Consider the following 14,630-nt stretch of genomic DNA (forward strand, 5'->3'; position numbering starts at 1 on the left):
GAGAGGCCTTGAGAATATGGCAATGGGCGATAGCTTCCAACTGCTTTCTAATTGTAATGCACATTCCCGGGAGCTCCAACTTGATAGTGGACAAATTGAGCAGGTGCATTCTGCAACCTCCCGAGTGGTCCCTCAATCCTATGATAGTGGCAGGAATCTTCAGCTGCTGTGGCCAGCCTTGCTGCGACCTATTTGCCTCCAAAACCAACCACAAGTGCAGCAACTATTTTGCCCTAATCCCCCCTCGGGACAGTCACCGACAGACGCTGTAGTCCACCCTTGGCCCTCGGGTCTAATTTATGCCTATCCTCCTGTTCCCCTCATCTCCCAATTTCTGAAGAAAGCACGACAGTTGAAGAGCAGAGTGATCCTCATTGCTCCATATTGGCCACAACAAGTCTGGTTTCCCTTCCTCTGGCCTCACCTGCTAGATCAACAGTGGATTCTCAATCCATCCCCAACATTGATCTCCCATCCGCAGGGTCTGACTCACCCCAATCTAATAACCCTGAAACTGACAGCTTGGTTTCTCCCCTTCCAGTGATTGCCAGGCATGAAAACCTGTCGTCCCTGTGCGCATTATTCTTGCATCTCATAAATCGGCTACCAGATTAATCTATCTTAACAAATGGAAAAGGTTCTCTCTATCGGCAGCAAATAAACAATTAGACCCCTTGTCAGCCCCATTTTCGGTGGTTCTGGATTACTTATCACATCTTTTCCACTCTGGGGTGTCTGCTTCTACTATTCGTGTGCATTTAGCTGCCATGTCAGATTTCCAAATTGGTTTTCAGGCTTCTTCACTTATCTCACACAGACTCTGTAAAACTTTCTTGAAAGGGGTTATCCACCTAAAACCTCTCTTTAGAGAACCAGTACAACCTTGGGATTTGGCATTGGTTCTGCAAGCTCTAACAGCTCCCCCCTTTGAACCTGCGTCTTCATGTGATGTAAAATATCTCTCTTGGAAAACTTTGTTTCTGTTTGCAATCACATCGGCCAGACGCTTGTCAGAACTTCAAGCCTTATGCATCAAACCTCCCTATCTTATCTTCCATAAGGATAGGGTATTACTGAGAACTAATTCTTCCTTTTTACCAAAAGTGGTATTAGAGTGGTCTGTCAACCAATATATTGACCTTCCAGTGTTCTTTCCTAACCATTCTAACAAAGGAGAGTATTGCCTGCTTGGATGTTCATAGGCAAATATGTTTTTATCTGGACAGAACAAAATCTACCCGTAAATCAGACCAACTGTTTCTGGCTTTTTCTGGACCTAGACGAGGTCATCCTGTATCAAAAGTTACATTGGCTTTATGGTTGAAAAATTGTATTATCTTTATCTACAACAAAAACAATCTCACCTTGCCTCATAGAGTGAAAGCAAATTCTACAAGATCTATGGCAACTTCAGCAGCTTTCCATGCTAAGGATTCCCTCAGTGATATTTGCTGAGCTGCAACCAAACCTCATACCTTTATTCTTCATTACAAATTGGACTTGGCCTCCAGAGGTTGAGCTTCCTTTGGTTCCATAGTGCTCAGGAATGTCCTTCCATGAGGGCCACCCAGGGATACAAGTAGCTGGGGACTCTGTCCCATCAATAAGGAATGAACGAAGATTAACAACATCAGATAAAGAAGTTATGTCTTACCATAACGTTTCATCTATGTTGTTGATCTTTGTTCATTCATTACTTCCCACCCTCCATCCCCCGTCCGGAGGTTCCTGGTTGGTCTCATGTACTCCTTTATTGTAGGTCTGTTATGACAACAGGTAACCTCCACTTTTATCTGTCAACTTGCAAACTCGATCTGAGGTAACAGGAAGCAGAGCATTCTGGGTAGGACCTTGGCTCGAGAGTTTTTGGCTGACGCAAGCTTGATATTGGCCGGCTTGGTTCAGAGGACGGAACCGATAACCCATCAGTAATGAATGAATGAATGAAGATGAACAACACAGATGGAACATTATGGTAAGACATAACTTTTTTTTCCCCCACAATCTATCAACCCACCTCCCCATTTGTTTGATTTGGTTGATTTCCATGTGGTGATCACAGCTGAGAGCTCAGCACTTCTCTTGATCTAAATGTCATGCTCTTAGCTTCAAATCTGATGACACAACCATGAGGGCAGCCATCAAATTTTGGCACTCTGTGTTCTGGTACCAAGATATTTTACAATTTGAGTGACAGCGAACATGCAGCTTTCAAGAAACTTTATAGCTATTTAGACTTAAGATACATTAATGCAGACAAAGGCAATGGTTTGTATACAGTCAAGTTATGAGGGAACTGTAGTCTGACACTAAGTGTTACAAAAAAAGTATCTAAAGACTATGTAAGGAAGAGTTGTAGACTCATTGATTCTTTGTTAGATTTACTACATCAGGACTACACTTCTCTCAAAGTTTTTAGTTTTGTTTGATTGAACAGCCACAATTGCATATTATTTTTGGTATACCCAAAATCGATAAACACCATACCCAACCACCATTTAGGCCAATTGTCACTTCACTGAAGAATAAGACTGTCATCATTACCTCGTATTTATAGTGTGTTAAATCCAATCGTACAGAAGAGCAAATTTTTCTTGAAAGACTGATGGCTGTTTTTAAATCAGTTAAACAAGTACAATTTTACTGGCCAAGAACAAGTTATGTGCACAGTTGATGTTAACTCTTTATTACATAGCAGTTAACCAAGAAATAGGTGTAGAATATGTTATACTTTAAGTAAATACTGTAAATCAGTTCGCTTTGACATTAACAGTTTGCTTACTTCTTGAAATGGTATTGATCAGCAACTTTTTTTGCTTTGAAGAGTCTGCCTACCACCAGGTTTCACGTGTAGCAATGGAGGCAAAGGTTGCCCCGGCTTTTGTCAATTTAGTCATGTGCAGATGGGAGATGGAATTTCTTGTCAATTTGCCTTTGTTCAATTATGTGACTTAATACAGACGATATATTGATGATTTGTTTTTTTATATGGACAGAAAGTGAAGACTTTTTTTTAGATTTTCTAGTCCAAATTGATAATAGGATTGACTGGTTTTGAACTTAGTGGGCTTGGGAAAAATGTTAATTTTTAGACAGTTATCACTTTAAACATTGAACAAAAGAAATTTGAGAGAGACATTTTCAGAATTGACATCTTTAATAATAATTACATTATATTTTAGTAGCTGTCACCCTTCCTTTATGAAACTCAACATTTTTCGAGGACAAGTTATCCATTTAAGTCGCCTGTTTAGTGATGACTAAGTTTTCCAAGGAAGTTGAGACTGTTATGTATATGTTTTGAGACAGGGGCTATCCTAAGGCAAAGCTAAGGTCAATTTTTGATAGTGTCGTGTCTCTAAGAAGTAACAAGTTTCCTCCAATTTTCATCATGGGGTTTATTCTAAAAATGAAGAAGGAACAAGACAGAGAAGAAAAAAAAAACCTTTCCCTTCCCTGTTCCTATTTGCATAGAAGGTTTGTTTGTTTGTGTTTTTCGGCTTTTCCTGGTTAGGGGTCGCCACAGCGGAACTCTGGTCCGCTAATGATTGGTAGTGGATTTTTACGTACCAGGTTACCAGCCCTGACGCACAACCTTCAACAAAGGCACGCCCCATTCACGTATGCCTCCACACAGAAGACGCCATAGCTGAGAATTGAATGGGACAAAGTCTTTCTATGAGGTGACAACGCTACTGCAGCACCACCATTTATTTTAAAAACATTATACGAGACAACTGGAAGGTGATTTTTGGCAATCAAGAGATTTCCAAAATTGTTGGCCATGAACCAAAATTTATTTATAAGAAGACAAGAAATTTGAAATACACGTTAGAACATCTCACTGGTGTAAATCCAGATCTCTTCTACAGACCAGTGGGAACTTTTCTGTGCAAACAATGTAAAATGTGCAGGCACATAAATTCTACCAATCAGTATTTTTTAAACACATTAATTATGTTTTAACAGCGAAGGACTGATACGACTGTAAAACTTGTTGCTGCAGTTGTAATGGTATTTATATAGGCAAGACTACGAGGAGATTATCATCCAGAATTAAGGAACATGTAATTGCGATGAAGAAAAGAGATACTAAAAATGCATTGGCAAGGCACAATATGTCCTGTCAGGATTTTAGGAAGTTTGTATTTTTGGTAGTTGAAAAAGTTAGTCAGTTGGTTATTTATTGACCAGTTTAATGATCATCTAGAATTTTTGGAACTAAAATGGTAAGTGTTTCTATAAGCTGTTGTTGCACCAGGGTTAAAAGAAACCATTTTCAGTTAAAAGCTTGTTAAATTTAGAATGATATAAATTTGTTGACAAGCAGATTTATAATGTATTTTTCTTAATTTTGTTAGATTGTTGGACTGTGATTAGGTTAGGGCGTATTTCTTAATTAGATAATTGCAACTGATTTTATTTGTGGATTTTATGTGATGTTATTTCCTTTTTGTTATTTAAGCAGTGGGTATGTTTTTAGAATTTGCTTCTGAGGAAGTTCCATATAGTAAAAGAACAAAAGCACTAAAAAATACATTTGTCTTTAGTGAATTTGTTCAGCCTGGATTTCGTTTTACTACAGTACACCATGGATTTTGTTGTATTTCATGTTGGATTTCCCTTGATTCCAGTGGTTTTCTATAGTAGTTTGTTTGTGTGAGGAAGTGGTACTATAGTTAACAATACTCCAGGCTTTTTAGCTACCTTCATTTGTGGGCATTGCTTCACTCTGCTGCTTTTATTTACTTTAAAAGATGTCTTTGGAGAGTGACCCAAATCTTAATGTAAGCATTCATTTGATACCAGATGAATTACATACTCTTACTCAGGCTCTGGAGGAGGTTGTCAGAAGAGCCAACAGCATTATTCAGTGAGCATAAACCTTTTACCAAGGATGTGGTATCAATGGGAGAAATTTTTAACCATGGGTCATCATCCAGTATAGGCACTTTAGTTGGAGAGAGTCCATCTGTGGTTTCTAATAGGACCATTACTAACTTTCTGGTGAGTGATGGAGTTAATCCATTTTTAAACTTTCAGTGCTTTACCCTCACACCAATAGTCCCGCTCTTCCTGATTGTAAAAACATTTCATTATTTTTGAACTGGAGAAGAAATTGTTAAAATTCAAGTCGCTAGAGCTTGAGAACTTTTATTTTAACAGATGTTGTGAGCTCAACATTGTAAACTCTCAGTCCAAAGGGAACACCTTCCCAAATGGTATTTAATACACTGACAAAGTGTTTTCTGAAATTTGTGAGGTGTGCAATAAGGCTGGGTTAGAAGTACTTCGGCTTTTAAGCAAATGGAGCATTGAAAGGATTCAAGTTCTCAAAGAAGAGATTAAATTATTGGATAGACAGATCCATCTACATCCATCTTTATTGTTTTACAAATTCAGAGTAAAGGTACAGAGGCATGTGGTGACCATCATCAATCAAAAGAAGAGAAAACTTGATAGGGATATGCTAGTGTATTCCCAGAAGCAAGCTTTTTTGATTGAAAATCTACCTGATTCTAATGTTTCAAATTCTGCAGGTTTGCCTCTAGTTACCGACCATAGAACCAATCTTCTAGACCAATTGGGTTATTTTGGTAGCAGTGACATAAGCAGTTGTATTGTTTTCAATGGGTTAAATGATACTAAATCTTCTTGTGAGGAATCCAGTAATTTGGTAAACGTTTTCACATTTTACTTAACTTCTACCTCTGGGTCAGTTCCTTTTTCCCCCAGAGGTGCAACCACTATGGATTTTCTATTGACCAAGGGAGGAAAGGTGACTCAGAGAAAGAAAAGGGGAAGAGAAAGGGAGCGCTGACATCGGACTGGCAAATCTTAAACCTAAGCAATAAGAGTTTTACTGAAGATGAACTTAAGGTACTGTCAAAGGGTTTTACCTTATCCCTACAAATAGAGCTTTCATTATGGATGTTATTCTCGAGTTCAAACTCTTTGTTAGAAAATTAGAAAATTGAATCTCAAGTTCATTTTTGATCGGGTACTGAATAAACGAGAGAGTCAGTCAGACAGAAAACCTAGTGCCTTTAATCTTCCGATAGCACGTACTTTAAATGTTTTTTTTTTTTTTTTTTTTTTTTTTTTTTTACAAATGTGTGAAAATGATCTTTACAAGTTATTTAGAAACCCAGTTAACAAGAACATATAAAGGTAAGCCGCTTTACAATTTGAGTGCCAGCGAACATGCTGCCCTCAAGAAGCTTTGTAGTTATTCAGACTTAAGATACATGAAAGCAGACAAAGGCAACTGTGTGTAGTGGTTATGCAAACAAATGTATACAGTCAAGCTATGAGGGAACTATTGTCTGACACTAAGTGTTTCAAAAAATTATCTAAAGACCGTGTAAGGAAGAGTTACAGACTCACTGATTCTTTGTTAGACTTGCTACATCAAATTTCTCTTCAAGCTTTTGAGTTTTGTTTGATTGAACAGCCACAATTTGGGTATTATTGTCGGTATACCCAAAATCCATAAAAAACATACCCAACCACCGTTTAGGCCGATTGTCTCTTCACCTAAGAATAAGACTGTCACCACTGCTTCATATTTAGATAATGTGTTAAATCCGATCATACAGAAGAGCAAATTTTTCTTGAAGGACTCATGGCTGCTGTTAGATCAGTTAAAAAAGTACAGTTTTACTGGCTAAGAACAAGTTATGTGCACAGTTGATGTCAACTCTTTATACATGGCAATTAACCAAAAAGTAGGTGTAGAATATGTTGGACTGTATTTAAGTAAGTATTGTAAATTGGTTAGCTTTGACATTAACACTATTTGTTTACTTCTTGAAATGGTATTGAGCAGCAACTTTTTTCTTTGAAGAGTCTTATCTACCAGCAGATTTCAGATGTAGTGGTGGGGGCAAAGGTTGCTCCAGCTTTCGCCAGTTTAGTCATGTGTTGGTGGGAGATGGAATTTCTTGTCAATTTACCCTTGTTCAATTGTGTGACTTACTACTGATGATATATTGATGATTTAATTTTTATGTGGACAGAAAATGAAGAACGTTTTTAGATTTTCTAGCCCAAATTAATAATAGCATCGACTGATTAAATTTTGAAGTAAGTAGACTTAGAAAAATGTAAATTTTTTAGGCATAGCCATCACCTTAGACACTGAACAAAAGAAATCTGAGAGCAACATTTTCAGAAAGAGACCATTAGTAATAATTACATACATTTTAGTAGCGGTCACCCTTCCATTATGAAACTCAACATTTTTTGAGGACAAGTTATCTGTTTAAGTCGTCTGGTTAGTGACGACTAAGTTTTCAGAGGAAGTTGTGGCTCTTATACATATGTTTCAAGACAGGGGCTTTCCTGAGGCAAAGCTTAAGTCAGTTTCTGATGGTGTAATGTCCCTAAGAAGTAACAAGTTTCCTCCAGTTTTCATCACAGGGTTTATTCTAAAAATGGAGTAGGAACAAACCAGAGAAGAAAAAACTTTGCCTTCCCTGTTCCTGTGAGCATAGAAGGTATTTGTACTAAAAACATTATACAAAACAGCTGGATGGTGATTTTAAGCAGTCGAGGTTTCCAAAAGTGTTGGCCATGAACCAAAATTTATTTATAAGAATACTAGAAATTTGAAATATATATTAGAACATCTAGTAATATCTTTCGGATTTTCCCGGTTAGGGATCGCCACAGCAGAACTCCAGTCTGCTAATGATTGGCAGTGGATTTCAACGAAGGCACTCTCATTCATGCACGCAGCTACCTGCATGTCTTTTATACATCACTCGACCACGGGGAGGACATGCAGACTCCACACAGAAGGCGCTCCAGCCAAGAATAGAATGGGAGGACCTCTTTCTGTGAGCCAACAACGTTAACCGCTGCACCACCGTGGCTATCATATATTAGAACATCTGAATAGTGAAAATCCAGATCTCTTCGAGAGACCAGTGGGAGCTTTTTCATGCAGACAATGTAAAATGTGTAGGTACATTAATTCTACCAATCAGTATTTTTTTTAAACACATTAATTATGCTTTTAACAGAGAAGGCTAGATAGGATGAATACGTTGTGCGTTTCTGCAATTGCGACAGTTTTTATATAGGCAAGACTACGAGGAGGTTATCATCCAGAATTAAGGAACATGCAACTGCTATTAAGAAAAGAGGTACTAAAAATGCATTGGCAAGGCAAAGTATACCCTGTCAGAATTTTAAGAAGTTTGCATTTTTGGTAGTTGAGAAAGTTAATCAATTGTCACTAATTAACCAGTTTAATAATCACTTAGAATTTTTGTAACTAAAATAGCAGGTGTTTCTTTGAGCTAATGTTACACCAGGTGTAAACAAAACTATTTTGGTTAAAAGCTTGTTAAAATATAGAATTATATAAATTTGTTGCCCAGCAGATTTATAATAGATTTTTCTTAATTTTGTTAGATTGTTGGCCTGTGATTAGGTTACAATGTATTTCTTAATTAGGTAATTGCAACTGATTTTATTTGTGTATTTTATGTGATGTTATTTCCTTATTGTTATTTAAACAGAATGTATGCTTTTAGAATTTGTTTCTGAAGAAGTTCCATATAGTAAAAGAGCTAAAAAGTACATTTGCCTTTAGTGAATTTGTTCAGCCTGGATTTCTTTTACTACAGTACACCAAATGTTTTGTTTTATTTAGTCTTAAACTAATACCGCAGAATAGTGCAGTAGTGTACATGACTTATTACTTGATCGACGGTACCTAGTTTTAACTTCTTTTGCTCTGTTCAAGTGTTACCATCTTACTGTGCTTTTCAAGTAGTCTACCTGAATAGTACTAACTGAACTGTGCTTTCCCACAGGCTTTTGTAGATGCTCAGAATCAAATCACCATGCCTTTCCTTGACAACTCATCAGTGCGAGAAAAGTTTAAGGAACGAATGACAGAACTTTATGATTATCCAAAGTACAGTTGTCCTTACAAAAGAGGGAAACGGTAAGGTTTGTTAGATAATTTTTAAACTGGGTCAAGTATATGCATGTATTGGACAAGGGGAACAGGATTTCATGGTGCCTGGCAAAAATATGTTGACAAGTAGGAAGTATTCTTCCATTCTTACTGGGTATGCAGCCCTGATTTTGAGAGGAGAAAAAAAAAGAGAGAGTCCAGAGAAAGAGGATTCCTTAACAGAACCATGGACTGACGTCCACGTGCTACATTTTTTTCAGTGAACCAGTTTGTGCAATGTACTCCACTACTTCTACTGTTAACTTTTAGGGGACTGCAGTGTACTTTAGCATATCAGTTGAAAGTAAGTAGTTTCTCTCCAAAACACAGAGATCCACTCCGAGCCTGTGAAGAAGTTGATTTTGGTCCAAAGGTACAGAGTGACCAGTAGGGCAACACAACTGCCTTCCATTTAGAGTTCATTTTTTCCACCGTGCAGTGATCTCTTCTGAGAAATCAAAGGGAAGTAAGTGGCTCTAGTGCAAAAAAGCCCAGCATTTTGCCTTTGACTTCTCTTCCAACAGGGAACCCCTATGGCAGAGTGGGAATTTCAATGGATGCCAAGGGCTGAGGGGGTCCACAGAATCAAGGATTCTGGGGTCCCTTATCTGACAATCCCTTTCTGTCCCTGAAAAGTTGCCTGCTGATCCTTTCTGGAGGTTGTCGGGGAATGCTTATCTCCTCACCTACAGAACTGGAATGCCATCACACAGTTTTCTTGGGTGAAGGGAATCATCCAGAGGCTACATAATTTATTTCTTGTCCAAACCAAAGCCATTTTACAAAAGTCTTCCAGACATTCCACCTCCTCAATGAAGGGTGGCAGCTCAAGAATTCGTTAGGCTTCTGTACAAAATAATTCATCCAGGGGGTCACACCAGACCACAAAGGCTCTTGGGTTTACTCAAGATCTTCTTTTTTTAGTCCCAGAGACGAACAAGGACCGAAGGCCTACTTTGGACCTCAGCAAATTGTATGCATATGTGAAAAATACCAGATTCTGTATTGTTATGGTGCAGTACATTCTTCCTCTCTTCAGAAAGGGGAACTGAATGTGCTTGATAGACCTTCAGGATGCCTACTACTGTGTAAAGATTGCAAGGCAATCCAGTAGATGGTCTTTGCTTATGGCTGGCAGCCAGACATCATTTGCAGACATTGCCTTTTGGTCTCACCACAGCTGTCTGGGTGTTCAACAGATGTTGGTGGTACTGGTAGTTCATCTCAGACTGCAAAGAGTGATATCCTTCTGTATCACTGTTGCAGTATTTCTAACATAAAGGATCTCCTGCCAAAGATAGCCCAATGTCCAGCCAGTATACCAAACCCTTTAGTACTTACATGTGCCATATCACATGTATGTTCCCCATGCAAGGTGTAGAGCATAAAGGTGACTTATGGATGCACACACCCAGAACTTCTTTGCTGTCAGTCTGAATGCTGTCATTGAATATTTGTCTGAATGCATTTATTCTGTGCTGATTACTCAGCCTTTATTTATTTATTTATTTTTTCTTCAGATAAGTACCCCATTGAGATTTTTCCTTATCTTCTTTTACTTTAGTAATGATTTGATCTGAAGTAGTTTACTTCATTTGATCTTCAACCTGTGGGTACCGGATCTGTATTGGATCTGAGCCGGCAGTTTCACTAGCATCTGCTCCAAGCTCCTCCCCTTACCCATACTACACCGTCACTACCTTCCAACCCCCAGATCTCGTTTGCCGTGGCTAGCCTAAGCATCGTGATCTGAGCTCCGAGTTGTGAGTTGGGTTTTTTGGTATTATTAGTGTTTTTTGAGCATGTGTTCTGTCAGTGTAGGTTCCCTCTCATCCTCCCTTCGCTGGTGGGTTGAGTTTTAGCTTTTTTGTTAAGCTTTAGGTAGTTAGATAGTTAGCGTATAGTTGCCTTCCCCTCCCCCTCACCTTTCTGTGTGGTGAGTGGCATGTGTTGTAGAAAAACTAGTTTTCAATAACTTGTTACAAAGTCTTTTGTGTTGGGACATGGCAGATCCTAAGCCAGTGTTTAAGAGGTGCACTGAGTGTGGCCACAAATTGTCACCCGCTGATGGCCATACTCTTTGCGTGATGTGTTTGGGTACAGTCCATTTGAACAGACTGTGCTATTTGTGTGGGTTTTAACCCGTGCACCCTCAACGACAGACGGGCCAAGTTAGCCTTGTAAGGCCTGCCACCTTCTACGGAGGCGGCCGGCTCCTCTTCTGCTTCGGTCACAGCTGTTGCTGTGGCCGCCTCTCCTTCTCTTGTCCATTCTTCTCCACCCTCCTGGGCTGGGACTCCCACTCCCACTTCTAAGCCTGCAGAAGCGGAGCGCAGAAAAGGCAGAGAGAAGGAGAGAGAGCACCGTCCTGATAAAAGAAAGAGGCCCCCGGACCTTTCAGCTCTGTCAGAAACTCCCGCCAAGAGTTAGCCTAGGCACCATGACTCCCCTCGGCTCCGATCTCCCAGATTTTCTCTGGAGCCGTAGGAGCCATGACCACCATCTAGAGCCTCGGTTCCCCGACCCGCCAGGTCGGAGTCCGTGGCTTTGTCGCGGTCCCACCCGCAGCCTCTCTGAAGTTGACATGGATAAAATTGCGTTGGTTCATTCATACACAAATTCAGATGGGAGTCTTGCCAGCCCCCTCTCCCTCTAGAGGGGGGGCTCACTTCCCTTCTTCACTCCAACATCTCCTTCTCCAATCCGATCCCCAGTTTCCAAGTTCATGGATCCGAGGATGGCCTTAGTCAGGGGGTCAGCGGGAACGGTACCTGTCTCCTCGACGCCGGCAGCTGCCCGGAGCATGTCTGATCCGACCAGTTCGGATCCGAGTGGCTCTCTGAGCCAGAGCCTGGGTGTCGGCACTGACATTGACAGGTCAAGTTTCCCCCTCTGAGTGCTGTATACTTCGGCCCCGACTCAAATTTTCGCATTGGATCCGGGGAGAGCGGTTCCCTTACTGGTGTCCCAGGAAGCTCGTTCTCCCTTGGCGTTCAATGTGGTAGAAAGGGTTCTCTCCACAGATCAAGGCCCCCTAACTATATCTTCGGACCCCGCTCCGACTCCCTTTGCTTTGTGTGCGAATCCCATCATTTTACTTGAGAGACAACCCATGCTCGAGGAACCCCAGGCGGTTCCCTCTGAGGAACAAGCGGCTTGTGAGTGCCCCCCTGGAGAGCCCCACCCGAGACGTACCTCGCAAGCATACGTGCAAGAAGAAGCACTTAGACTCCCCCGAGTCCCTCAGTGAGGACACTGATTTCTTCAGAGACAAAACCTTCCTTGGATGAATCCGTGTTCCTGGAGGCTTTCGGCACAGGCCCGTCTACTTCCTGGGTGTCCCCTCCCACAGATCCCTTGGTGGACTTGGTCACCTCCGGGGCTTGGAAGGAGCAGGACACTGTGGAACCAATCCCCAAATGCCCAGACAAAAATTTGAGCCCCCCACAGACAGACCAGCGTGGAATAAAGGGTCCCCTGTAGATGCTATGGTGGTAGGAGCAGCCACCAAAAAGGAACTAGCCCAGGAGAGTTCCTCTGTTCATCCCCCTGACCATGAGTCTAGGATGATGGACTGCCTAGGGAATGGGTTTATGCGTCAGCGACCTTGTCAATCAATGTGCTGAACTATCTGGCCCACGTTACTAGACTACAGTGTGACCTAGTTAAGGAACTGCCTGAGTCTCCCCCAAAGTCCATGTTGCAGGAGGACACAGCCACGATGTTCTTCGTGCTTCACTGTTGCAGTCATTACACTTGGGTTATCCTGCTGGCAGGCTACCCTCAGTCGGCCTGAATTCCAAAGTCTAGGTCCGGCGTTGGTTGCTGTCGCCTCTTCCCTGATGTCAGGGCGCCAGGGGTATAAAATATGCAGCAGACGCCATTTTCTTCAGTCTTTTTTGCCGCGCAGTGCCCGAAGCATAAGCAGTTCGCAAGTGCCAGTCGGCTGACTCCTGAGATTTTCGAATTCGAATTTCAGATCCAAAGTCTTCATTAAAAGCTAAGTACTCCATTGGGGAAACTTTTTTCTTGCTCCAGACCGATGTCAGAAAAAGTTAATAATTGTATTTCTTGTGGGAAGCAAATACCTCATAAGGACTTTCATTCTTACTGTATTCCTTGCCTAGGCCCTGACCACGACGTTGCTAGTTGTTGGTTTTGTGCTAGATTTAACCAACGCACTATTAAGCGTCGGTACGATTTTGCATTACACTATTTTGGCAGAAGATTTAATTATACAATGTCGTCTGATAGCCATCTGACTACCGGAATTCATAAGAAACGCAAAGAAAAAGAAAAGGACAGGCATCCGAGGTCCAAAACCGATGGCGAGGCTTCTTCTAAGCCAGTCGCCGGTTCTCAGTGAGGCGCCTTCGCAGCCCCTAATGCCCGCTACTTTAGACCCGCAGGCCGCTACCGACTCCCACGTGGAGTCGACTAGGCCACTGGAAGCTCAAGGTATTGGACCTTCGGAGACTATTCCCCCAGATGGGTCCGAAGCCGCTGAGCAGGCATCGGCTTCTGAGGGTGTTTTCAGACCTACTCAATTATACATTAAAACAACCTCAGTTTCAAAGGCAAAGACTAAAGCACCTTTAAAGACAAAGAAACAAGTACAACAGCCTCATGGACAGGCCTCCATGCCCAAAAAACAGATGCTTAAAATGGCCGAAGACTTAATTACTTTGATCAGGGGGTCCCATCCCCCACCTGATAAAAGGCCTAGGCAAGAGACAGAATATGAATCTTCAGATCAGGTTTCCATTTCATCTGATTCCTCTTCTGATCAGGAATACTCTCTTCCTCCCTATGAGGATTCTGATGCTGAAGAATCTATCCCTTCAGCCTCTCCTCCTGAGGATTACTCTTTTGGGGAAACCTTGCATACCATAAGGGAGCATTTCTCCTGGGAGAGCCAAGATTTTTCAGAATCTAAGAAAAGGCTCAAAGACTTCCTTTTACTACCACAACACAGGCCCCCTAGCTATTCCACCTGTGTTAGACATTGTAGATGATGTATTTTCAGAGTCCAGTCTGACCCCTGACTCCTTACCTCCAGCTGCTGTTAAAACGGACAGGTATTACAGGGTTCCTGACTCTCATAAATTCCTTTTCAAAAACCCTGCTGCTGACCCAGAAACTATCTCTCAGGGTCCCAAAGGGGTCAAGGCTTCAACTGCAAAAAACCCTACCCCCTCTGACAGGGATTCTAGGGTATTGGACAGATAGGGAAAACAGATTTACACTTCTGCTACCTTGGCTATACGGGCTTTAAATTATCAGTTTCATATGCTCAAATATCAGCAATATATTATGTCACTGCTTAAACAGAAAATGTTGATAAATTCTGAATGTGCAGAAAATAAAGAAATGCAGGATTTATTGCATGCAGCTGAACAAGTTGGAAAGCATACTTTGCAATGTGGTTTTGATTCTTTGGAGGCCTCCTGCAGGGCCGCTGTTACGGGTTCTGTCATCAGGAGGCATGCTTGGTTAAAGGAACAAAATCTGCCTGATCATGTCAAAGCAAAATTATTAGATGCTCCATTACAGCATGAAACCTTGTTTGGTGTTAAAGAAAATGGAGGACAAAGCTAAATCTATGCAAACGGTTAAGGATTTCTTACAGGTACAGCCTCCAAAATTTAGCAGACTCTGG

The 14,630-nt window shown here is 41.2% G+C and overlaps 1 protein-coding gene across 1 annotated transcript in view; it reads left to right on the top strand.

Annotated features, from left to right (window-relative positions):
- Nucleotides 1–14,630, top strand: part of LOC122811978 (prolyl endopeptidase-like) — a 2,225,690-nt gene that overhangs the window by 356,487 nt on the left and 1,854,573 nt on the right. Inside the window, exon 3 of the mRNA XM_044084182.1 lies at nt 8,826–8,959. Within this exon, the coding sequence (XP_043940117.1) occupies nt 8,826–8,959 (134 nt within the window). The remainder of the gene's footprint in view (nt 1–8,825; nt 8,960–14,630) is intronic.

Source organism: Protopterus annectens, chromosome 1.part1, assembly GCF_019279795.1.
Source record: "Protopterus annectens isolate FY-2018-M chromosome 1.part1, PAN1.0, whole genome shotgun sequence".
NCBI classification, from domain to species: domain Eukaryota; kingdom Metazoa; phylum Chordata; order Ceratodontiformes; family Protopteridae; genus Protopterus; species Protopterus annectens.